Source organism: Pseudopodoces humilis, chromosome 23 (genome assembly GCF_049639895.1).
Source record: "Pseudopodoces humilis isolate 2021_Gansu_Grassland_sample_001 chromosome 23, ASM4963989v1, whole genome shotgun sequence".
In the NCBI taxonomy this organism is placed as follows: domain Eukaryota; kingdom Metazoa; phylum Chordata; class Aves; order Passeriformes; family Paridae; genus Pseudopodoces; species Pseudopodoces humilis.
In genome coordinates, this window is record NC_142222.1 from 6,428,436 (window position 1) to 6,455,137 (window position 26,702).

The 26,702-nt window shown below is 42.8% G+C and overlaps 1 protein-coding gene across 8 annotated transcripts in view; it reads right to left on the bottom strand.

Moving 5' to 3' along the window:
• The window catches only part of CUX1 (cut like homeobox 1), a 264,573-nt gene that overhangs the window by 122,692 nt on the left and 115,179 nt on the right, over positions 1–26,702 (bottom strand). For all 8 annotated transcript variants that reach the window (XR_001331653.2, XM_005525853.3, XM_088066159.1 and 5 more), the window contains exons 4-8: positions 24,342–24,420; positions 9,975–10,112; positions 6,558–6,681; positions 4,522–4,598; positions 3,718–3,784 (exon numbers count right to left, since the gene is read on the bottom strand). Coding sequence is in view for 7 of the 8 variants with exons in the window: in XM_005525853.3 (XP_005525910.1) it covers positions 3,718–3,784; positions 4,522–4,598; positions 6,558–6,681; positions 9,975–10,112; positions 24,342–24,420 (485 nt within the window). In the remaining variant the exon portion in view is untranslated. The remainder of the gene's footprint in view (positions 1–3,717; positions 3,785–4,521; positions 4,599–6,557; positions 6,682–9,974; positions 10,113–24,341; positions 24,421–26,702) is intronic.

Consider the following 26,702-nt stretch of genomic DNA (forward strand, 5'->3'; position numbering starts at 1 on the left):
GCTCCTTCTCCGTTGCATTCCTGTGCTACTTTTAGAAGGACAAAAAGTCTGAATTTTATAAAAAATCCACTGGTAACAAAAGTGGTGGTGGCAGAGCTGCTCTGACTGACAACCTTAACCTAAACATTTTCTGGTTTGTGTTGTTTATGAAGGTTTTTTATTGCAGAACTGGGGCGGGGGGGGGAGTGGGCAGTACCCGAAATCCTCACAAGACTACTTAAAGCTGGCTGGTGAAAATGGAGCATTTCAGTGAAATTCGATATTTTCTTTCATCAAAGGCTGGGAGCCTCAACCCACATGTTAACAGTAATGTAACAGGCCTACTGTATGTGCTGCAACCCAAGGTCCTTTTCCAATTAGAATTCATTTAGGTTGGGGGAGAGCAGGGGTCGGAGCAAAGAGGTGGCTCTGGAATTGATCTAAAACTGGAATCCAACCATTCCGGCTGGGAACTCAGCTGGGAATCCCAAACACTTGCTTGGATTCTGCAGCAAATCAGAAGTGAAAGAGCACTGTTAGAGAGAACAGATTGTCCCTGGAAAACTGAGGAAATGTATACAGAATGTTTCTTTTTCTACAGAGAAAGAAAAAGTCTGCTGCACTAGGGAAAAAAACAAGACAACCCCAATATTCTTTTACTTCTCTGCGACTCAAATCTGAGTTTACTTTTCAGTTCCAGGTCTGATAGAATCTCCAGATCAAACTCATTAGTGTTGGTTAAATCCAGGTTTGCTGATAGGAATGTGTGGGACAGCAAACAAAATCAGTGTCAGGCCTCGAGAGAGGATGTGCCTCTTTAATTGAAAAAGGCAGAGTAATCATTCATTTATTTAACCCAGAGATGATTATAATCTGAAAACCTTGAAATCCTCTTACACAACAACTGTTTTGGCAAGCCCCTCTGTGTTCCAACAAATATTAAACTGTGCTTGCCATTTGTCTAAGGAATCTTGTATTAATAAACATGAAGAAGAACACTTTTACCTCCCACACTCAATGACAGAAGAAAACAAAGACCAGCTGTATTCATCAATGGATCCTTGTTCTGCACATAAAGGCTAATTACATTTTACTTCAAGCCTACACATGGAAAACTTTGCTCCTGCCATCTTGTCAAAGGCAGCTTCTGATATTCCAGCTGACAGACTGCAATGACTGCACATAATAAACTTCTTTTTGTCATTAACACCTTCAGTGCCCGGCCCTGGGCTGTGCTGGGGCTCAGGGAAGGGGCAGGGGCAGCACACACCCACCTGCTGGGAATTTTCTACGTGGGGATGACAGAATTGGACTGGAAATTTTAATTCCAGCTGCTGATCTCATCTGAAGGTGCCTGGCTGTGCCTCTGCCCCTCCCTTTGCACGTAGAGTGCTTTGAACAGGACATTGTGAAAAGATAAAACAAATAAGTTGACATAATGATTTCCAACTTTTCAGATCACCGCAAACGGTCTCCAGGATAAAATCCAGACTCCTTAACGCTGATAATGAAGACTTCTCACTCTGTACTTCTTTGGCTTCTTGGGGGTTTTTTGCCTTGTTTGAAAGATTTTCAAAGTTTCAAGTAGTTGAAAGACAGCTTTATTCTGAGACTGAAAATCTTAAAAGCACTGTTAGCTTTAAAAAATTGACAATTATCTGTTTTTTTCCTGAAGGCACTCCAATTCATCTGCATCAAATAAGCGTCTGTAAAACTAACAATTCTGGCCTAAGATAAAAATCACATGTTTTTAAAACATAAAATTAAAATTGGCAATACAAGTAGCTTTTCAGACTTAAGATCAAAAGAGGGCTTCTTTTAAGAAAAGAATCAAACTGTCTTTCACCCTTTTTATTGGTGTTTTTTCAGCCTTTCTCCCAGCTTTTACAATTAAAATAGATGACTCAATTTCACTGTCTACATTCATTCCCTTTTCATGTTCTTCTAGATTTCCATATTGCAAAATTTGGGCTAGAAACGCTACAGACAACTGTTGTTATGCAAGAACTATTCCTGCCATAAATATCCAAAACAATGATAAAATATTTCTGCTGTTATTAGGACCTACAAGTTTGTTTTCACAGTACATTAGTCTGGCAGATAAAGTACAAGCTTAATGTCTGCTTCAGGATTCAGCTCTGTGACCACTCTATTCCAGAGCCAGTCTCCATAATCATTCTGCTACAGAACACAATAAACACAATAAAATATAGAGCACAATAAACTTCTTGTTACTGCAGATGCCACTAATTTTATGTAATTCTATATAAATTAGGTAAGAGTCACTCTCAAGATCATATAAAAAATAAATATTTCTGTGTGAATCTCCCCAAAAGAGTGAGATTAGAAATGCAAACAAATATTTTAAGAGAACAGATTTTGCTCAGTGTAAGATAAATTACAGCACTTAGGGAAACTGTATCAAAAAATGAAGCACTCTGCAAATAAACACATTAAAAAGGGTCAGGGGTTATTAGGTTCAGTGCCTACAACCACTGATCTCTGCCTGTTCTCCCAGAAGTGACTGCAAGATGAAATAACAGCAACAATATCAGTTATGTGCAGGAAAAAACAAAGTCAGTCTGCAGGAATTTAAGGCTCAATCTGAACCAGCATTTGTTCACATTCCTTAGAGAGGGATGGATCAATGAGGGAACAAAAATACTTTTGATCGCCTTCCATGGAACTCATCCTACATGGAGCTCAAAGGAAAGTGGTCTTCCAGAGCCAGACCAAAATTCACCTGAAAAATTATCCTGAAGGACATAAAAGGTGTTTAAACTCCAAGTGCTGATTGTTAAAACCACCGTGGGTTGAATTTTGTGAGCTCCAGCTGGGTTCCCCACATCCTCAGTGGGGAATCAGATCCTCAGCAGGCACAGTACCATGGGGTAAGAAATTTAAAATTGGTGCCAGTTTGACTGGTTTTTAACCCTGGGCAGTGGGCACAGGGAGGTGACACTGAGTCCCAGCCCTTCCCTTGAGTGTCCCAGCCATCTGAAATGGCTGCTTCGTTCCCATCCCATTTCCAGACACTGAAATGACTCTTTGTGCTTAATCCCGCTGATCATGAGAATTCCTTCTCATTATTAACTTTCCTTAAATATGAAGGGTTCAAAGGAAACCAGCAGCAGTCTGTCTCTTTTGTTGTTCCCTGCCCTGATGGTTAATAAAACCAGAGGATAATTGGAAACAGTAGCTATTAAGAAGACAAGAATATATCTTTTTAAGACTACCTTCATGTTCTACTTGAAAACAAGGAAAATTGGCCCAAAATGCTGCTCTCTGTAATTAGGGGTGAACCTGGCAGAGCAAGGACTACTACCCCAAAAGCAGAAAGAACCAGGGTGCCTAAGAGTCAAACAGAAATCTTTTACTAAATGAAGCTTTGTTTTCACCAAGATGGGAAGATCACAATGAATACCTTATTTCTGAAACTGCCCTATTTCTAAATAAAATACAAGAGATATACAGGGTAAGAGATACACAGATGAAGCACCTGAGAATGAAACCAGGAATGCAGCAGCGTGTGTGCCAGGAGAAGTGTCTTGTTGGGGGGAAGAAAATATAAAAACTAATAATCTCTCCATAGGAGGCCAAATTATGACCATGTTTTCCAAAAAATTTGGATGCCTGAGCCTCCCTCATCTCATCTCTCTCCAACAGACAGATACAAAACAAAAAAAAAATCAGTGATACCCTGAAGGAAGACACAGAAAGAAAACAGGGAAATCTTACTTTGCAGTAGTTTCTTCATCGTATTTTGTTTTCAGATCAAATAGTTCTGTCCTGGTTTTTTCCAAGGCTAAAAGGCATAAACATGAAACATTACAGTACTGAAATAGCAGTATTCAGTCATAAATAAGGCTCTACATCTCCTGATGAAAAAAAAATAAAGCTGTACACCTCCTTAGCTTTATCTTTCTACCTAGGCAAACCATTATGGCTTAGAAAAATCCATAGGGTTTTGACTTTTTTCACAATTTCTTACAGTATTTCTGTTGCATTGCAAGAATTTCCACCTTCTGCTTAACCAAGCTAGACATTATTAGTTTCTTATTAAGGTGGCTAAACTGCTTATTCCTTCGAAATAGTTATTGCAGTAGTTCAGGGAATAAAATTTCTTCTGTTCTCATAGTAAACAAAGTCAAATGAGTCCAGACCTGGAATTTTGAAGTATGCAGAGATGAAAATGAATGGCAAATCATAGCAACAGGCAAGAAACAGGGTTCACACTGATCAGTACAGATATTTGTCACAGTTTGGACATGTGTGGAAGCAGAGCACACATGGAGGGTAAGTTCCATGGCCTGCTGTAATTCCAGGTATGCTCTGATTCTCTGTGTGCCCCCTGGTCCCTGTATTTGCCAGTGACAGCTGCAACAGGAGCGTTTGCTCTGATTCACAAAGCACATCTGAGCTCTGCTGGAGCTCCCTGCATGCCAAGAGCTGCTTCACACCCAGTCCTGACACACCCAACCATCCCTGCCCTCTCACCTCCCACCTGATCACCTGGAAAAGGTCACAAAAGCCACGCCAAACCTGTTTGCAAAGCTTGAACTTTGTGCTCGGCTTCCTCCAGCTTCGAGGCTGTTGACATCTGGGTCTCCTGCAATTTTCTGTCAAGGGGAGAGGTGAGGTGAGAGCAGAGCTCGTGATCACGTCAAACAACTCATCTGTGCCTTGCAGATTTGGGGGATGGAGCGATTAAACGTCTCAACTGGAATGAGACAACTGCCAACACCACACAGGCTCTGAGGTGCTTCCATGGGACCCATAAACGCTGTCACGTTGTGAGATGCTGTTCCTACTTTGTGGTCCCACTTATTAAAATTTTAACAGTGTAGCCACCTCATAACATAAGCTGTGAACGTTATAAAGAGTTGACTGCTATATAAATGACAACTTCAGTGGAAGGTTTTCTTGAGCATAATTTGTTTTGGAAATGTCACACACATTGAGAAAATTGTCACCAAGCACCCTCTGTTGTACAAAGTTAGTACAAGAAGAATGATACATTTCCATTTTAGTGTCATAATGAAGGAATTTGTTGCCATAACTGATGGAGTGAATAGATGCAGCAGCTGTTTCATCAGAGCTGTAATGGGTGCCAAACGCAGTAATATTATTAGCTACTCTTTAAGAAAACACACATATTTCAAAACAAATCTCACAGTGATATTTTCTATAGAACACGAGCAAAACTTTAATATGCTCACATTTCTTATGTCCACAGGCAACATTTTCTAGTTTGTGTCAGTTAAACTCATTTTTACATCATCTGGCCACGCAGCCACTGCACTCCTTGCTAAGGGCCAGGCTGCAGGAGTTATAAAACTCATCTTTGAAAGGAGCTGCTCCAACATCTCCCAGGAGCCGTGCTTTTTACAACACTGCTTTTAGGATATTCTGCAGATCTCAGAATTGTGAAATGGCTTATGAAACTACCAGCATCCTGCCTGCACTCCATAGGGTGCACAAATTTCTTCTCCAACACTGCTGACCAGGTTAATAACTATTTATAGCGAGAATCATGCGTCAGCTCCCTTCATACTCAACCATATACTCTGAGACCTCAAAACCTCTCTTACACACACTTTTACTTGCATTCCACGACCTGCCATTTTGTTTTATTTTTAAGTACATTGAAATTGCAGTTGTTAAAAACACTGCTTAGCAGAAAAGTAACCACAGGTATTAATGAATACAAAATACAGCTTTGCATTCACTGGTAGATTCTTCCCACTCAGCCCTGATTTTAAACAACCAACCCTCTAACTAAAAAGCTCACGTGAACTGAAGGTTTTCCACGCTATGTTGAACATATTATAGCTTCAGTGTTATTGCTCCGCGGGAGAAATAAATTCTCAAAGCAGGGAATGCAGCCTGAAAGAACTCCCTCTTTAGCCCCTTGGTTTTATCCTGCCTGATTTATTTGCCCACCAGCCTAAAGATTCAAATGCTCCCTGCTCATTTGCAAAAGATCAGAAACACATCCAAAATGTTGTTTTGTTTTGTTTTGTTTTGTTTTGTTTAAATCAATAGTAAATAATTAAAACCCTTCTTAATTTTGGCATGTGGGAAGATGCAAACCTTCCCAGGATAATTCAGGAAGACATCCCTTATCTCAGCCATTCCCAGGGGAGCAGGGCTGGTGCTTCCCTGGCCCAGGCTGTGGGTGCAGGGGTTCATCTGCCCCAGCCCAGGGCTGCAGAGCCTGTGACACACGAAGAGTTGCCCTGGCTAATGGAGACAGATTGGTGTCACAGAGGACAGTGCAGCCAGGGAGGAATAAAAACAGGTTTGCACCCTCCTGAACATGACACCTCCCCCTGCCCCACACCACGGAGAAGAGACAATCTGTCCTTGTTTCACTTCCACACTCTCCCGATTGTTTTCCTGGGCAAAGTTGAGTATCAAATGATTCCGTGTCAAACGCATAAATCGCTGGAATCACTCAATGGATGAGCTGTCTCCAGCCACCAGTCCTGGCTGGGAACATTAAACAGAAAAATACCTCTCTCCTCCTCCCCAACACCCAGACACACCCACACCCACACCCACACCCACACACTCACCTCTCCTTCTCCGCAAAATCATTTTGTAACTTTTGTTCCTTTTCAAGGGCTATGTTCTCCGCTTGGTTCTTCAGGGTCTGTTCATATTCTCGGATTTTCTCCTTAAGTGCTTTTATTGTAACCTCTGCAGGAAAACAATAGGGAAGAATGAGTTTACACAGCTCCACGTGGTTCCACAACACAAGGCTTGCTTTACCCTGTAGGCTCAGTGTGTTTTAAACTTTAGCTCTTCAACTCTGACACAAAATCAATGGATATGAGTCCCTTTGGAGACCTTTTACTCCCTAAATGTTAAATTGAACTTTAAGTGTTTAGGTTGAGAAGGATCAATGGAGTTTGCTGGAAAGCAGAGTGAAGAAGGTTCCTCTAACACAAATTTTTTTAAAAAAAAAGAAGGGGAAAAAAAATCAATTGTAAAATATAATATCACTTTATTGACTAGTCTAAAATTAGCTCAGTGCTGAAAGAAGATTAATAAAGTCCCAGTGTAGGTTTAAGCATGCATTTACACACAGGACACTTAATTCACCTGACTGTGCTCATGCACTAAGAGGTAGTTCCACCATGGTTCATGCACAGATGTAATCTCACACTAATTGAACACATATCTCAGCTACAGCTCTCTTCTGCTTCCCAGCTGAGGAGAAACCCAGCACTTGGGATCCAACTGCTGCATCAACAGCAGGCACTGGACCTCTGCATGTCCCAGTTGCTGTCGCTGCCTCGTCACCCACCCCAGGGTTTACACACCAACATTGACTATTTTAACTTTCTGAGGCACTTGCAGCCTTCCAGGGAATTTGCAGAACCTTTCCCTCAGATAAAGGAGCTCTCCTGCATTTCCCCATGTCCAGCACTGGCTGAGAGCAGACGCAGAAACCTGCAGAGCTACAGCTCAGCATCTGCTTACGTGCCCTGATCTGTTCCTACGTGAAAGCCCTGTGATCCCACCCAAAGGAAAGGACTGAATCCTTATAGGGCTCAGAAGAGGAAAAGCAGGACATCCACCAGAGTATGCTTTGTAACAATAATGGAATTTGGAAAAATTCTTGGACTGCCAGAAGACTCACAGCAGCAGCACAGCTCAGAGTACTCACACAGGGATGCAGGGGGGCTTAAAGACATCAGCTAATTAAGAGATACCATTAATAATGCTTGAGGAAAAAGTAGAAACTTGGATGTGAATAGTTTCATATTCTGCAGAAACAGAGGAAGACAAACCCTGATATGAAAAATAAACCCTATGGGCTTGGGGGGGAAAAAAATCTCAATAATATCACACAAACCCACACATAATCCTTTCAAAGTCCCAATGCTGAGAGTTGAGCAGGGAGCTGTGAAGCAGACAGGAGGTAGCTGGTGACATGATCTGCTGTCTGGGCACTACCAAAGGCAGCTTGGGCCACTGTGACCACAAAAAAGGGGAGAAGAGTGATAAAAATGTTCGCCAGCAAAGCAGCTGCCTCTGCCTGAAGGAGCAGGATTTTGCTGGCTGTGCAGAAATCAGCTGAGGCTCATTACTGAGTAACAGGCCGTGAAAAGGACACGTCACTTCTTTTTTTCTTAAGCAAAGGGAAATTCTTCCCTGAGATCCGGGAAGTCATACAAATCCTGATCTCTTCCTGAATAAGCAAAGGATGCTCCTTCCCACAGACAGTAGGATGCTGCTCCTGTGGGCAAAGGGTGCTGCACTCCCTTCTGGGAACACCTCTGCTCCAGGTGTTTCCAGATATAAATCTGCAAAAACATTCTGGGTATATGGAGAAGCAGAGAGCAAAATAATCTCACAGAAATTCACGTAATTGCACCCTGACTAAGTTTCAATGTATAATTTTAAAAGAAAACAAAACTACGAAAATGTAACTTTCGTAATAAAATCTGTTTTTACCTTTAAGCATACAGCTGAATTCTCTACATTGCTTGAAGCACTAAGTGCTTTCTTCAGTGCTCAGGTCAGCTACAGCTTGTCAGGCACTGCCATTTATACCAGTTTTGGAAGTTCTTACAGGCACCACAGAGCTCATATCAGCCCTCCAAACAAAGAGATTAACTGATCAAAGCACCCTCAGCTAACAACAGCCTTTTCCCTGGATAGCTTATTAATCCCTGTTTGAAACTGAGAGTAAAACCACTGCACTGGAGTGAAAAACAACACAAAGGCTACAGTGGGGAAATGGAAAGGAAGTTCCAGCACAGCAGGGAAAATCAAAAATGTCAGTTATGAGTGGTTGTAGCAAAAAACTCTACAAGTCAAGAGCTTTTCCACTTTGTGGGATGAACCCCCATGTCATACTTGGTTGTACTGGATGCACAGCCTCAGGAAAACTGCACAGTGAACTGCAATGATTGTACATTTCCAGCCAAAAATACAGTCTTGCTTAGAGCATTACAGTTCCAACATGACATCTCCTGCAGTCCAGCCCAAACCCTGGCATGCTGATACCTGTCCTCTCCAGGGGTCACACCCTCTAGGTTAAAACAAAATATATTCCAAAATGCATAACTGCATAGATGTTCCCTCAGCAAAAAATGAGATTTAACAAAACCAACTTAGTTGCTAACACAGCTTTCAAATGTTACTTGGCTGTACAACAGTTCCATAATATAAGAAATTAAATAAAATCTCCATTGTTCCAAATGCCAAGACAATTTACCTTTCCACCATCCAGAACTGGGAATTAAAGATGGAAATGAGAACTCCCATGGATGGGCAACTAAATGTATGGATGAGAAAAATTTTTTCCTGGTGCAGGAAACTGAATCACAAGAAAACTTAAGCAGTCTTAAAGCCAACAGGCTTTAAATCTCATTGAGATTTTCATGTATTTTCATGCACTTTAGTCTCATTAAAACTTAAATAATTTAACAGTAATAGCTTGTATTTACATTGCTCTATGGATGGTCTCTAGAGTAAAAATAAAGGGCATATACTGAATGTACTCCAGTAGTACATTTAGAAAAGGAAAAATGGTACAGAAAAAGTTCCATTTTGTACAGATTCATATGTGGGTACAAAATACTGAATTTTTGTGTTTGTCTGTGCAAGCTGCACATCCTCCAAGTACCAACACCCACGTTCAGCTTGATGTCAGTACCAGCACTGCCTCTCATAAAATGTCACAAATAACGTCAGTCAGGTGTAATTTTCAGTGCTGAAGGCTACAATCAAATATGCACAATAACAACTCCATCCTCTGACTTGGTGCTACAGTAAATGAAACTTCCAATAAATCCAAAGAGTCTGCCCACAGCCCATCTCCACACACAAATACAGAAGTGGCTCTAATAGACTATTGCACTTTCTCCACTGAATTTCAATGCTACTGTCACCTCTACCTTTAAGAAACAAAACTGAATTCGATCCCTGTCTTCAAATTTCAGTGTGTATTTAAAGCTGATAATAAGGTTGCAACCTACCCTGATTTTTCACCTCGGCAAATTCTTTATTGTATTCCTCCAGAGTTTCCCTAAGTTTCTGGTTTTCTGTTTCAATATCGTGCATGCGTTGAACCTTCAGCTGAAGCTGCTGTCCTAAATCCAAGGCTGGAACCGGATCTGAAAAAGAAACAGTAAGATAAAATGTAACAGGAACACTTCTGTGACCCAAGCAGTTCAGAGCAGTCCTTTATTCTCCATTTTGGTGCCAGCAGGGCCCTTCTTTGAGTTATTAGACCTGTACATTCCTTACATTGTATAAAAAACCAGAAATACTTCATTCTGTGTTCCCTTTAAATACAGAACCAGGCTGACAGGGCCAGGGGTGTTCAGCCAGGAGAAGAAAAAGCTCTGGGGAGACCTTAGAGCCCCTTCCAGCACCTAAAGGGGATCCAAGAGAGCTGGAGAGGGACTTGGGACAAGGACTTGGAAGTGACAGGACAAGGGGGAATGGCTTCCCACTGCCAGAGGGCAGGGATAGATGTGATATTGGGACAAAATTCTTGGCTGTGAGGGAGGTGAGGTCGCAGCACAGCTTGCCCTGGTTGTAGCTACCCCATCCCTGGAAGTGTTCAAGGCTGGACAGGGCTTGGAGCAACCTGGAACAGTGGAAGGTGTCCCTGCCCATGGCAGGAGGTGGAATGGGATGAGCTTTAAGGTCTCTCCCAACCCAAACCATTCTGTGATTCCAGGGAATTTGGACACAGCTTCTTCACCCTGGCAGTAATCCCCAGGACAGCGTTCCTGAGAGCAGACAGTCATGATACAAAAGTGTGTGAGAGTTTTAAGCTTCCATTTCTTATTGCAAAATGAGAAATTTTGGGTGAAAAGCAATCAACCTGCATCACCCTGCACAGCAGAGCTCAAACAGGTTCTGTGACCGTGGAGATCTAAACGGTACCTTTTCCAATTAATAGGTCAATAATAATCAGAAAAATTGTGTAGATATAATCAATTCCATGAACCTTGGGTTCGGATCTCTCTTTTTCTTACACTATTAATAAAATGTCCTCTCACTATCAATCCTCTGATGTTCATCCCCTTCTTGTAAAGAGGGTTCTCAGCACACACCTGACATGTGCATGTGTGATTTATTCTGGGACTTCTTCAGGACAGGAGAACTCTGGAGTATGATGGACTTATAAAAGATTATTGAACATATTTCTGCTATAGGCGCCAGCATCTCTTGTGAAATGGCTGCAAGGATTTAGTCTCCTGTTGAGGAATGCTAAACACCAAACTCAGTGGATCAACAACAGTATATATTAGGGAGTTCACTTAATTTTCAACCACCACAGTCATTAATTTTTCAGACCACCCTCAGTTCCAGTCTCTGGAAACACATAATAAGTCTATTGTACCTCTGTTAACACATTAAGCATGAGCCTGTGTGTTTTTTCAATATGCCAGCGTTGTTGCATAGTTTATAAAAGAATAGCACTGGGTTATGTTGAGCTCAGAGACATTCTAAGTAGCAGCGTGCTGCATTTTGTTACTCGGGTTCTTCAACAGCTTATGGCATTACCCTGTTCATAATACAAAATCTAGGTTGCTTGTCATCTGTTCTCTGCACATACATAGTTTATGACTACATAGCTTTTTCATTTATGCTTTTTAGGCCAAATACTTTTCGTTATTATTATCTGTATTAAAATATTTATAATAAATCAAACTTAAAATGTTATTGTGGCAGAGACAGGGGGGTACAGGTAAGGAATTAAATAGAGAGCTGAAGTGGCAGCAGTAGCATGAGCTGAAGGCTCTGCAGTATTTATGGATGGTCCTGTTACGGTGTGGGCTGTCACAACATTCCCCTGCTCCCATGGAGGTCCCTGACCTTCCTCTGCATGGAGCATTTTGTCACACTCCTGAAGCTCAGCATCCCCCAAAGAGCCAGCCCGGGACATTCATCTGCTGAGCACAAAGAAAGGCCGGATTGTCTCGCTCTGGCCACTTCTTAAATTGTTACAGGAACCACAAATCCTATCGGGCCCAGGATCTTAAGCTTCAGCTGTGTGCATTTCTATGAAATAGTGTTAAAGTGCCACGATGAAAGAAACTGAATTAGACAAAATTGTGGGTGCACTTTTCCCCACCCTCATTTTAACATGCCCACTGTAAAAAGCGAGGACACGTACAAGAAGTATTTTGCTCCTAATACGCAGGGCTTTTTATATTGAAATCAGTAAAGAATTGAAAGACAAAAATAACATGGGCATTATAAAGTGAATAATGACTAAACCTTTAGTCACATTTGCAATCCCTGAGAAGCTTCATGTACAAAATGAAAATGCTTGCAATCTCATAATTATTCATCAGGACATGTATATTTAATTTAGCTTTATTAAAGGTTAATGTTCAAGTAGCAAAACAGTGGCAGAACAAACAAAATGTAAAAAAAGTCTCTGTGCATTAAACTTCAAACTTCACTAGAGCCTATTTGAAGGACTAATGGCCTGCAGCCACCAAATACTGCTGGAGGACATGTAAAAAAAACCCATGGGTGAAGCACCTCTTAGACTTAATTTTTATAAACTGCATTAAAGAAAACTAATAGTTGTATAACAATAAAATGACCAACCAAGACATTTTGGGCAGAGAGAAAAATCATTTCTCATGGCAAGCTCCAACATGCGCTTTTAGCTTGAAAAACCTAAAACCTGTTATTTCTGGAGTATTTATAAACACCAATTAACCTGAAACAAGCATAAACCTTAGAGTCACAACGGTTTTTTTCCTACCTGAGTGGAGCAGATTAAAAATAAATAAAAATACTCTCCTTTTTCCCAACACATGCATGCATGGAAAAGCATACCTTTTTATATTAACCAGGTTTGCAAAGTATGTTTCATGTCATTTAACAGGAGGTCACTGAATTTTTAAACAAGCAATGGACCAAAACTTTCGATTCATTACACAAACAACAGGCATACACAGCTCAAAAAAGATCAACTGGCCCTGGCTTATGGAGAGAGGCAACGAGGGAAATGCCCTTTCTGTGGTCTGTAAGAGAGAAAAATCACCTCGTTTAACACTGAAATATGGAAACCTCATCACACATTATTCCCTTGCTTTGAGTTTTCTCTCGTGAAATTCCAGAATCCCTGCTAGGTACAGGGTAAATAAAAAAATGAGAAAATTAGTAAAAGGGATCTGATCATCCAGAACTTGAAGAAGCATTTTGCAAGATCCTTACTGCCCGAGAGTAGATTGAGATGTCTATTTTTACACTAAACTTAGTGTATTTCTTTCTCTTGCTTCCTATTCTCCTCATTTTCCCTAATCCACTTGTTGAATGCCATACCCACAGAGAAGCCCTCTGCATCCTGTGCTTGCAGGCAGCCCAGCACATCTGGATCCGATCCCTGACGGGGTTTCCTCCACGCTACCACTGAAGAAACAGAAACCACCGTATTCCAACCCTGCAGAGCTCGCCCCTGCCTCTCCTTCCCCAGGGATTGCAGAGCTCTGGGCACATCCCCTGCTTGCTGGTGGGACACACCTCACTTCTGTCCCCACAAAGGAGGAGGACGAACATGTCTCAGTGGACACAGACACAAAAACAATTAATGTTACAAATGCCAAGCTATTCTTATAGCAGTTAATACTTCACATCAAACGAGCTGGTGTGATGCAGCCGCAGCAACACCTCTCAGGCTGTTCTCCCACCACGCACATGCCCTGACGATGGATATTTTTTCAGGGAAAGGAAACCTTTCTTTTTTTGCTGCTGTTTAGGTATGTAAAGTACTGACTTCACAAACAAAATTAAGATTGCTTTTGCCTGGACTATGCATTACATGAGGCAGCCCCTCACCACCCTGGGTGCAGTTTTGAGCGCCACAATGTAAGAAAGATATAAAGCTGTAAGACAGTGTCCGAAGGAGGGACACAGTCAGTGAAGGGTCAGCAGGGGCCGTACAAGGAGCGGCTGAGGACACTTGCTTTGTTCAGCTGGAGGAGACTGAGAGGAGACTCACTGGAGTCTGCAGCTCTGATCTCTGCTCTCTGTGACCAGTGACAGCAGGAGGGAATGGCTGGACCTCTGGAGAGGTCTAGGCTGGATATCAGGGAAAGGTTCTTCCCCCAGAGGGTGCTGGCACTGCCCAGGCTCCCCAGTGAATGGGCATGGCCCCGAGGCTGCCAGAGCTCCAGGAGTGTTTGGACAGCGCTCCCAGGGATGCCCAGGCTGGGATTGTTGGGGCTGTGCTGTGCCCAGTTGGACTGATGATCCTTATGGGCCCCTTCCAGCTCAGGATATTCTGTGACTCTACAATCCAACCCTCACGCCACATCGCCCAAATCTCAATCCCTGAGATACAACAGGGCCATCGATGACTGTCTGAACTTCCCAAGTGAGTTTTCTTGATCAACTCCCATTCCTCCCCCATCCTGCGAGCTGGAAGAAGGCACAGCTCTCAGTGTCAACAATCCCATCCCGGTGTTGACACCGTGGGCGCTGGCGCAGGGTTGCCCTCCCCGATCATTACGGCCAAAATGACCACGGCTGCCCCCGTGCCCCTCGCCCGGTGACATCCCAGTGCCGCCCGCCTTCCTTTTCGCCAGGGCACTCTGGGCTAATGTAATCATACGATTACATAATTAACCCAGCTGTCTCATTAAGAAAATCAACTGGAATTCAGGGCATAATTAGTCATACAGCAATTAGCATGCTGATGAGCAACTGATGAAAAGCTGTCTCGATATAGAGTATGCTGGGACCACCCTCGTTATTTAAGGAGAGGGGGGAAAAGCCCACCTCGGCTCACAGAAAAGGAGCTCCTACGGGACAAGGAATGTTTAAAGTTTATGTTTAACCCTTCGTCCGTGGCTGCTGCTGCCGTGAGGGCTGAGGACCCCCGACAACACTGAGGGGCTGATGGCGGGGTTTGCCAAACGGAGTGGAAAAACTGTGTCATTGTTTAAATGTACAATTTGCAGCACGCAGAGCCAAATTACCCTCTCTCCCCATATAAATTTATATAAATATATATATATAAAACCCCGGGGCTGCAGAATGCTGCTCGGCAGGAGCAGTCCCGAGCAATGGGCTTCGACAGCCCCGCCGGGAGAGAGCAGCGGGACCCCTGAGGTACAGCCCGGACCCCGGAGTGACCAACGGGGCCCCCGGAGGGAACGCAGGGACCCCCAGACGGGCTGTCCGGACCCCGTGAGGGGCTGTCCGGGCACCGTGAGGGGCTGTCCGGGCCCCCAGAGGGGCTGTCCGGACCCCGTGAGGAGCCGTCCGGACCCCCAAAAGAGCTGTCCGGAGCCCCAGAAGGGCTGTCTGAACCCCGTGAGGGGCCGTCCGGACCCCGTGAGGGGCTGTCCGGACCCCGTGAGGGGCCGTCCGGACCCCGTGAGGGGCTGTCCGGACCCCGGAGCGACCGCCCGGACCCCGCAGGAACCCCCGGCCGGCCGTGGCGGGGAGAGCGGCAAAGCCCGGCCTGGATCGCAGCGCGGGCGGATCGGGCGGCGGCCGCGGGTGTCGGTGCGGTGCCGGGGGGCTCCTCACACGCTGTAAAATCACCACAAATGGAGTCTTTCCGTGCGGTGAGACCACCACGGATGGGCCAGGATCTGCAAAAGAGCCCAGCGTTCTGCTCTGCCCTGTCCAAGGTTCGCTCTCGGCTTATTCGCATAGAATATTTTATAGAAATGACACAATCGTGGACTGGTTTGGCTTGGAAGGGACCTTAAAGCTAATCTCGTTCCACCCCTGCCATAGCAGGGACACCTTCCACTGTCCCAGGCTGCTCCAAGCCCTGTCCAGCCTGGCCTTGGGCACTCCCAGGGATCCAGGGGCAGCCCCAGCTTCTCTGGGCACCCTGTGCCAGGGCCTGCCCACCCTCACAGGGAACAATTCCTTCCTAATATCTAAATTAAACCTCTTCTCTTTTCCTTTTAATCTATTCCTTTGGTATCATAACATGGAGCTCCTAAAAGAGCCTCTTCCAAAACAAAGGACTTGCCTTTTAATACCCCCCTTCCCTCTTCATTTACAGGCCTGTAACACTGGAAACGATAAGAAAGCAAGTTATGAAACAGTGCCAGAACTACAGGGGCAATTAATAATTTATATCACTGGAAATGTGTTTCCTAAGGTTGGGATCTAAAAATAATTCAAGGAAGGCAACGCGTCTCTTTCAAAGCGACTGAATTTCTGTTGCCCAAACCCCGCTGTAAGCAAAGCTCTCGGTGATCGCTCACCAGAAACGCCCACACGAAACGATAAGGGAGGGGGGAAAAAAAATAATAGTCCTCCTAAAACACAACTTCATTAAGGCAATTCAACTTTTTCAAGGAGCCAGGAGTTCAGCCTCGTTGTCACAATACTTTAGTCACGAAGTAAAGGAAGTTTTTTTCCCCCCTTCCTAAATGCAACACTGCACTTCGCAGGGAGTGTTCCTGCCGGAGAATGATCCCTGGATTACAGACACGGAGAAGTGATGCAGTAACTGCTTTTGTGGGAGACTGCATGTCTGAAAATAACCTGAAAATGTGTTTTAGAAAAAATAATAATTACATTGTAGCTTTTGAATATTCAAACACCTCACAGCATACTTAATTAATTCATTAATTATTCCCCAGAAATTTCAGGGGTAAATTGAAATAGCCTAGAGAGACTGAGACAAAGATTTCACGGAATAAATGATAGCTTTGCTCCTGTTCCCCTATGACTCTGGTAGCCCAGGGACAGAAGAGTTATAGCCGTAATTCCATTTGAAACAAAGCTCATCATCTCTCCAACTCCTCACTTCATAAAAACCATGAAAAGGTTCTTCCTTCAATCAAGAATTATACATATTTTCTTACTCCCCCATCCCACAGGACTGGGATCTGTGTCTTCCTTTTATTTTTTTCCACTTTTTAACAGCATTCTCCTCACCCTCTGGCTCTTAGAGCGTTCTGTGCAGGCTGAACCGGGGAATTCAAAGTGCCCACAAGAGGGTGAGGGACTCTCATTTTCCTTACCAGAAAAAAAAGAAAAGAAAAAGAAAAGCCAAATCCCAAATTCTGCCGGCCTCTGGAAGCAGCAAAGCCAGACTGATGGGACCCCCCTGTGTGGGGATGGGGGAGTGGCAGCAGACCGGCGCCTTTCCTCCCCATTAATCACGGCACAAGTTCTCCAAAGCTTGCAGGGTTAAATGAAACAGCACGGGATGGTGCACAGGCAGTGTGACCACAATCATACAGATCCCTCCCAGAGTGTGGTCCTTACATCTTGTGGGCTATTATTTAAAAACATCCTTTATTTATCTCCCAACTTGGGAATGGTTACTGCCAGAAAGATGCCCCAGATTGAGATGCATCACTATCCTAGACTGAAAAAAAATCACGTAAGGCAGAATAAATTATCAACTCCATGAACTGCACTGTAGTTCCCTCTAGTTTCAAAAGAATAACCAAAGTAAATCCTCAGAAAAGTTTTTAATATTAAACGTGGGGTTTGCATAATAGGTAGGGCAGTACTTGATGGCGCTATGTCAGCTGAAAAAGAACCTAATGAGTTACAAGAGAAGCCACTGCAACTTAAAAGGCTCCAATTTGATTGTTAATGTTCTAGTAATGGCCCGGGACACTGGAATTTCTGCTCACACAACGAGCTCAATGCAGAGGACACTTACAGAAAAAAACACTTGTACTTCAAGTTTCATTTCTCCTACTTCGAGATTATAAAAGAAAAAAGAGCCTTCTACTATGTTTGAAATAATTTCTGCTATATTCATCCCTTCTTTCTCCTAAAAGCTTCTGAACAGACTTATCACTAAACCCTCTGAAAGCTGGGGTTTATTTTAATTCCAGTTCACATTCCTGCAACCGAGAAAGGGAAAGTCCAATATTCCCCCTCCCCAGCACGCTCTGCCTTTTGCTCCTGTCTCGGGCCTTGGGGCTGCTGTAAATCTCTCCCTGCAGCAACATTTTCTGAAGGGCTTCGGTGACACCCCGCAGGTGAACACAGCCCATTCCCGCAGGGATATCTGCTGGGATATCTCCTTCTACCGCACATTCTTCCTGCTCCTATTCACTGCATCCTTCCCCTTGTCTGCACCTCCCCTCTTCCTTCCGTGCCTTCAGCCTACCAAGTAAAATAGGGCTTGACAACCACACAATAAATTTTTTAAAGTGAATGCTTTAGGGATATTTCTTCCTCTGAATATTTATTCCGGCTTTTATAAAGGAATTTATCCAATTATTAATTCAACGTGAAAAACTAGAGAAAAAAGTATGTGATCAGACAAGCCCAACTTCAAGCCACGTATTCAGGTAACAGAACTATTTTCAGTTATTTTGACATGGGTTTCAAAACAGAAGGATAAAGTGAATGAGTTCTAAAGATGGGAACTGGCCAGGACTTTGTGCTCCATCTGAAAATAGCAGTGCAACACTGACAGTGCTGCCCGACCAGCATCCCAAACTGCCCGTTGTGCTGCAGCTCGGAATTCCAGCCCCATGGGGAAGGAGGCTGAAGTGATTATGAGCTGCTTGGACATTCCTCAGCACTGGACTGCCAAGGCTGGAGCAGCATTCCGGGCGATTCAGGATATTCTGGAGAACGAAACGGCGGCAGCTCTGTCCCTCTGAGAACTCTGCTCAAATCTCACCTCTGCAGTTGGGACTTTAAACTGTTCCTCTCATTCCCACTCAGCACCCCTTGCAGATTTGCTGAACTGTTTGGGGAGAGTCACTACTAAATTTCTACAGTCTGTAATTTTTTGCTGTACTGACTTTGCTTCCAGATTTTCCTGGTTGTGCAACTCCTTCTTTTTACTTGCTTCAAACACGCAGGTGATGCATCAAGGATTTTGGCTGCAGATGGGATCCACTCACCAGCTAAATCACTGCCTGCAGCCACAGGGGTTTATGGCTTTTCACTCTTTCAAGTATTAACTATGCTCAATTTTCTGCTTAATTTTATCAGATTTTCAAGTGTGTTTAGAAAGACACCCGACTACTGCGTTTGAGGAGTGTCTGTGCCACTTCTGTGTCCGTAAGCAAGTTCATTTTGTTTCCTTTCCCCCTGAGAGTACTCACTGTAATATTGTTTTCCTTTCCCTCTAAGGTTGAGAAAAGGCACGTTCTGAATATTCATTTCCCTTGTACAGTCTGGGGCAGAAAAACCATAAACTTGTTCATTTTATGGGTCTGTCCTTTTTTTTTATTCTAACATATTTTATTGGGAAAGGGGTGACAGTTCTGACATGTATTATTAACAAATGAGGAACTGCCTAAACTTTTTCACACTGCAATGATATCAAACATTTCTCAAAAATGGTCTGTGCTGTTCAGCCTCGATGTACCACAAACTCAGGGTTTACTATAACCTGATCTTGCTCTTTAGACAGTTTTGCCAAACAATTAACCATTATCTCAGACAAGAGCACTTTAAATATTAACTTTTTGGAACTCTTTTTAGTAGTCTACTTTGGGATGTGCTTAAACACAGTTCCTCAGAGTGAATCTCTTTCCCCTCACCTCTCTTTATTATCCCCTAAATTTACATTCACCCAGCTCTCCCTACAGGCAGAAAAGCCTGGGGGTACACCTAGGTTGAAATTTTAGCACATCATGAGACATCTGGGTCTGAAAAAACTTTATTATACAGACTTCCTTACCAAGGCTGGCATTAGCCTTTCTGCTTAACATTATATTTTCCCAAAAAATCCAAACATGTCACAGGATGTACATAAACACAACAACTTCTTGCACATTTATCACCTCCAACATAAGCAGCAGATAATTTTTCTGGGGGAAAATGCCCCCAGCCAAATCCAAAATCAAACCTGTTTTTCTCTTGTATCACCTTTAACCTCAGGACATTGATCAAATACACTTTAAATGGAATTTTCTCGTAGCCCAAACAGCAGTGCAAGTCTGGAGCGGGCCATGAGTTGTAAATAATCAAAAGGCAAAGGTTTATAAATGGCTGATTATTTGCAAGCACTGCAAATAATTTTCATTTCTGCCTTTAGAAGTAATTCCCTCACACTTATTTAGTGCTTTACTGATCTTTTGTTCAAAAAGAACTTTGTGTTTCCTCAGCCAAAGCATTCCTTGGAAAAAGAACACCCTGTGCAGGGCAGTTGGAATTTGCAAGGCTGAGCTGGGGTTGTGTGTAGGCTAAAATCCTACATGTAGTGATAGGTGTGTGGAAAGCTCCTGTGGAAGGAGCCTGCTCCTCCTTCAAACCCCTTTCTGAGACACAATCCCCCTGGCTGGGTGTGCAATTTATGACGGCAAGGAGCAAGGGAAAGATAAAATTTCCACTTCAGCCATCTTTCACTGTTATTGCTTTTGATTGTTTTGACAGGGCGCATTAAAAAAAACCATCTTATTTTTACCTTCTCTGGTTTTTGTTATAGTTCCCTTCGATAGCAGGTCCTCTGAGCTAAAACCCACATCACACACATTATATAGCATCAAATCTGATCACAGCACAGACCCAGGAAGAGTCTCCAATAAAACCACACGCACATCCCCTTTTACACCCCGAGAGTCGTTTTGTTTCCTGATGAGAAAATTCCCATAAGGAGAAACAAAACCCATTTCTGGCTCAGCCTTGAAGGCGGCACAGCCCCTCCAAACCAAAAGCAAACAGTTTTCATTAACCTTTCCTCGCTCTCAAATGTACATATGCTGAAAAAACTCTGTGTTTTTTCCTATTCTACAGACTGAACCCAACTGGGTTTAATTGTGCCACATCCAGAGAGCAGAGTTTGTGTTTAAAGGCAGAATTTTCTTTGCCTGCAGAGGAGCAATACTGAGACAAAATACTGAGCAAATCCACCGTGGCACTGGGCTGTAACTGCAGTGATCCATTGCAGAAAGAACACTCTATTTAACCACTTTATCCAGACACTGACACCTGGCATTCACTTGGTCTCCATGTTTTAACTTTTACTTGAAAATTACACTCAAGTGTTGTTTTAAAAAAATAAAGTAGTGAACACAGTTCCTTTTGAAATAAAAATATTTAGCATTTTTAATGCTTACCATTGTTCCTTTAAATATTTAGGGGGGAAAAAAAAAATTTGAATATGCTATTTCTGCAAGGCAACACCATTCCTCCAAACACACAACAAGGCTCTAATTTCACTTAAGTGCTTGCAAGATTAAGACCCTAAAAGCCAAGAGTGTTAACATAATACACTCATTTTATAAAACTGGAGACAAAGGAATCTTGAACAGATGGAAAAAGGCTTCCTCAAAACACAGACCCAACCTCACTTTACTTCAAAATAATTATATTCATATTATTTTTAAAGGTAAGTTGTGACAACCTTGTTGATTAGCGCAATCCATGTGGCAGCATTCACTTTTCCCTAGCTCTGTACTGCATACTGAAAATAAGGCAATTAAATGAGAAAATTAATTCCATTAATTAAAAATGTTCAGTCTCAAGCAAGACAGAACTGAATGAGAAGTATAGCTGTATAAATGTACATAAACCAAAATGTTTTCCTTGACATGTGCTTTCCTTTAGGAAGGATAAATTTTGCAGCACAAAGTAATGATAATGCTATTTTAACAGCATCATAAAGCTGGAGAGAGATATATAAAAGGTCTGTTTTATCTTTTAAAGAAAAACCCCCTGATGTACATAGGAAAATTTACAAGTAAAATACCACCCCCTCCCACAAATTCCTTACTGGTGAGCCTCAGTGAAAACTCTGGTCAGGTCAGGAAAGAAAATCATTAAAATTTGCTGAATCCATAAAGCACTGTAGCTGGAGTTTCAATACAGATCATTTTATAGTAAAATTAAAATAGAAGCCCTTTTTAATTATATAAAGTGTGCACATTATTACTGAGGAGAGAAATACACGCTTTCCTCAAGAACCATAAAATTGGCTGCTGGGAATTAGACTTCAGCTGCAATTATTATATGGTCCTATAAAGGATATTGAAAGTCTGATAAAATTGCACCCTTGTCATGTAACAGCGATGCTTAATGCTAAATAACCACTCTGCAGCATTCCAGGCATAGCTTCCTCCAAACATCATCGCTCCCTTCTCACACCGAAAAGAAAACACAGCAGCATTGGGGAGCTAAAAGTGTACCTAAATATTTGAAATACCAAACTAACAGGTCAAAAGATATGTAAAGCCACACGGAGGCAAAGCAAGACATGTGATAAATGAAAACTGATGGCTGTTTATAAAGGAGGGCTCTCCATGGACACCCAGCCAACCTCCATGGACACTGCCCAAAGTAGCAGACTACGCAGGATGAGAGGGGGGAAAAAAGAGCAATGCAATGAAGCAGAGTGACAAAGACCAGTGCCACACATTGCTAATGGCTGCTTTCCTTCTCCTTGCAGTGTGTGTTGTAAACTGTGAGTATTTGTTACGCCTGCACATAGCTACACTAGAGATGGACTTCTCCTGGAGAACCTGGAGTTTACTTTTACCTCAGACCTCCAGGTAAGAGCATGGGCCTAAAACCTGAAGATATTGCTCATCCCACAGACTCCACTGCGCTCCCAACTCAGCCAAGCTGAAGTTTTTATGTGTTTTAAGAATATCAAAGAAATATTTCTGTGACGGGTGACATAAGGCACGCGCAGGGGACGGAGGGGCAAGAGAGGCTGTGGGGTGTGGGAGCAGGGCTGTAAATTTTGCTCCTGAAATTGAAAGGAAAGAGAAAATTCTTTCTCCTACAAAGAAGTCCTGACAAAGTCCTTCACCATTTCAACAGCATGGGTGGGATATAAATCCTACCTTATCCTCAAGGCTTGGTCTGATCTGCTGCTCAGATCCCAGCACCTGTGATCGTGCCAGGCTTCAGAAAGAAGCCTGTGCACAAGAGCACACGAAGGATCCCACACAGCTCTTGTTTGACACCACTTCTCAGTCGTGAAAAAAGCCAGACTGTTCCAACTCAAACCTACTCAGCTCCCAAATTATGGCAGGAAACTGCAGCAAGTGTTAGTGTGGAGATGGAGGGGCTGCAGTGCCTCTCCCCAGCGCTCACTGCTGGACTCCCAGGCTGCAGAGATGTTGGGAATGTTCTCATGGAGGGGTTTCTTTCCAAGCCAGAGCTGTGGGTGCCCATCCCAGGCCCACACTGCTCATGCCAGGCAAACTGCCCGTGACAGTCGGGACCCTCTCCGAGTTATCCACTCCTCCCATGGCATGAGCAGGTGGCCAAAGGGAAATGTTCTGTTCAGCAGAATGTTACTGACACTCTGAGCAGGAAATAAGAGAAGGAAAACTCACAGGCCACAGATGACTAACCTAAAAATATTTCCAAGGTAAATTGTGGCCCAGGAAGAGCGTGGCGAGTCCCTGCATCCCTACAGAGGGACTGGCCACTGGGCACTGCTCAGATATGAATGGGGATTCATAAAAATATATATTTGTTAGCTCAGACTAAGCATCTGAAAACACTGACCTTTCAACCAGCTAATCATTAAACTAAAACATAAAAAATTTAATTATAATTTGAAGCATGAATGAAATGTGCTCCCCTTAAATGGTAAAACCAGTAAAGGCCAGGGTACTATGAAGCCCTAAAAGTATTTAAAAGTATTAATTACACCTCAAAGGCCCTCTTGAGGTATTTGGAATATTATATATATACGTGATGTTTTATAAAACCATAAAATGACACAGAGTCATGTACCAAAAGCTCAGCCAGGTCAAGATGTGGCAGTGGAGACTTGGGCTCCTCACTCCCTGTGATATGGATGTAAAAAGAAAAATCTGTTCAGGCAGTTATTTATTTTCCACTGGGAAAAAATACAAACAAACAACAACAACAACAACAAAAAAAAACCCCAAAACCAACTCCCAAAATGTAAAAAGAAGTGAACTGAAACCAAATGCCAAACAAAGAAAGTTCAGATGCCAAACAAAAGGGAAGTTGAAAACACATACAATAAAGGCCTTTGAATAAAATTTATGATCACACTTACACTGCACAGAACTGAAATTTGGTAGTGATTTACTTTTCAGTAAGGCTTTTTCTTTTGTTTTTTTTGGAAGGCATGAAAAGTTTTCTCTGTCCTTTGAAAGTACAAATATTGCTGTTTCTTGGTAAAGCTTTGAGATGCATTTTTTTTTTGTTAAAGTTGTCTGAACCCTCTAACAAAACAAATACTGAGGATCACATAGTATCATAATAATGTAAATTGATTCATACAAACATTAACATGTAGATGCACTGAGAAGTCCTGAAATGTGCCACAGTTAGAGTTCACTCCATTAGAAACAATACAGGAGTCTATCAGTTCCAGAACAAAATCATTGCTCATATTTACCTTATTAAAGGTAGGAAAAATGCCCAGTAGCATTCACACAAACATGAACCATTAGTTTCTCAGAATAAGGGAATAATTTGCTTACCTGGAACATCAATTAATCTCTTATAAACATTCAAGAAGGCTGCCTCTGCTTCTTTGCTTCGTTTACCCAATGCATCAATCTAAAAGGGGAGATGAGAGAAGAAGCTTTAAGACTTGTTCCAATACAACTCTCACACTCAGAATTATAAATATAAATTAATAATATCACATGAAACTAGTAAGTACATAGAAAGGGAACCTAGGTCTCCTGTGTACAGCTCCTATAGAAGTAGTCTTAAAAGATTGTTCCTGCTACATTTGTACTGAATATAATTTAAAGGCCATTTTTCAGCCCAATAACAAGCATCAATATTTTTATGAACACTCCTGCCTGTTGTGATTCCTTACTTTAAATCTTTATATAAAGCCTGGTATTTGCCAGGCAGATTCTCTGCTCAACAACTGTTTTCCTTTACCACTTACTGAAATCTAACACAGCAAATGGAATCACAGCCACTTCTGATGTCCCACTCTGCCTTTATTGTGGTAAATAGATTTCTCTATTATTTCCAATGAGCCTGTGAGGAGATGAAAAGATGAACTTGTTGAGTGCCCTGTGATACTTAACACTAAATAACTGTGAATCTTCTACATGCAAAGAAGTTTTCTAATACAGCTCAGGCACAGTCTGCACTCCTGAGCTTCTCTGACCAGCTTCTCCTTGTGTTCTGTAACACACACAATACTCATCTAAGAATTTATTTTTATTATTTATTTTATTATTTTCCCTCTCTGTCTGTATTTTCATCTAAAACTCCATTTTACAAGGAAAGGCAGTTTAACGGCTCCAGGACTAAAATGCTTATTCCACAGCAACTTTTTTTTTGTAAACATGTATTTTCCTATTGTACTAGAAACCAGAGGATTTACTATTGCTTCATATTGACAATAAACAACCAAACTGACTCGGGATCAGATCCAGTGAATTAATACTCCAAAGCAGAGGGACAGAAAGGGAAACAGGAAAGCCTGACACAGCTCTGTGGCAGCTTACCCAAATCAGGAAACCAAAGGCATGGAGATTATCGTTCCCATATTTTAATAAAAGGCAAGGAAGGATCTGAAGAACTGCGGATACAAAGGCCTGATATCAATTCTTCTGTGTATTTGAAAGGCAGTGAATATTATGGAACCATTTAAAGGTGCGGACGTCACCGCAGCCTAAAAAAAGGAAGGCCCTGTCTGAAAAACGTCCTTGAATTCTTTCTCTACATTATTGATTCAGTAGATAAGGCAGAAACAATGGCCAGAGTTTACTGTATCTGTATTTCAGGAAAGTATCTGATATTTTATTCTGCGGGAGGGGGATTTGCAGCACTGGGAAGCGTGTGACCAAGCCAGCGCTTGGGCTTGGGAAGCGCCGGGTGCCCGAGAGAGGAAGAGGAGAGGAGATAAAGCAGGAGGGTGCTGCAGGGTCAGCCCTGGTGCCACGTGTGTTTAGTCTGTCCTGAAATGCCTCTGTGAAGAGAAGGGAAAGATTTGGGAAGGGAGAGGAGGGCAATCCTACAGCGTGGACGATGAAATAATGTAGGGAGCCGGTGTCGGAGCGCAGCAGGGCTGGTGTTGATCAGCCTCATGGCTGGTCAGGAACTTGTTGATCATTGCGGGCAGGATTAAGGCCACAAAACCAAAGGACAAGAACAATTGTGGAAATCACACAGAGGCACAATGCTCAAGGAAAGACTTGGAGGGGAGGAGGGGTCAAGGAGGGAAATAAGGACACGGCCAGAGTCCACACAGCATTTGGCAGCAGCAGCAAGGAAATCTTGGGAGATACTGCGAGAGGCTGGGAAGAGACAAGTTCTGGCAACACAATACAAGGTTGTATTTAAAGAAATAAACCAAGTTCCTATTTTGCTTACAGCCCCCCAGGATCTGGATTAATTTATGGAGGTGAGTGGAGGTGTGGTGTAACTGACACCTGTTTGCAGATTATCAAAGGGTATTGGAAAAGTGATAAATGAGCATCAGAAATGATGGAGGATGTGGAGAGCAGATACAAATTCTCAAGAAGAGTTGGCCATGCTGGTCTTTCAGGAGTTTACCAAGAAAAACCACGGAAAGGCACTGGAATCTCCCAAGGCATCTAATGTGCCACAGAGCAAGGGATTGATGGCTGTGAATAACCCACTTAATAATCCGAATTGGAGCAATCACAGATGGACTGATGCTCATTAGGGAAAGAGAACAGAAGCGATTTGGAGAGAACATTTTCACACGAGAAGTACTTGAAATGAGCCTGTGGAACGAAGTGCCAAAGGCAGGGAGGCCCCAGGATGTGTAAATCCATGCTGGGGAGTGTCAGGCACCGCTCGGGGATGGGGTGAGAAGGAAGGGGCACCACCAGGGACACTCATGCAGT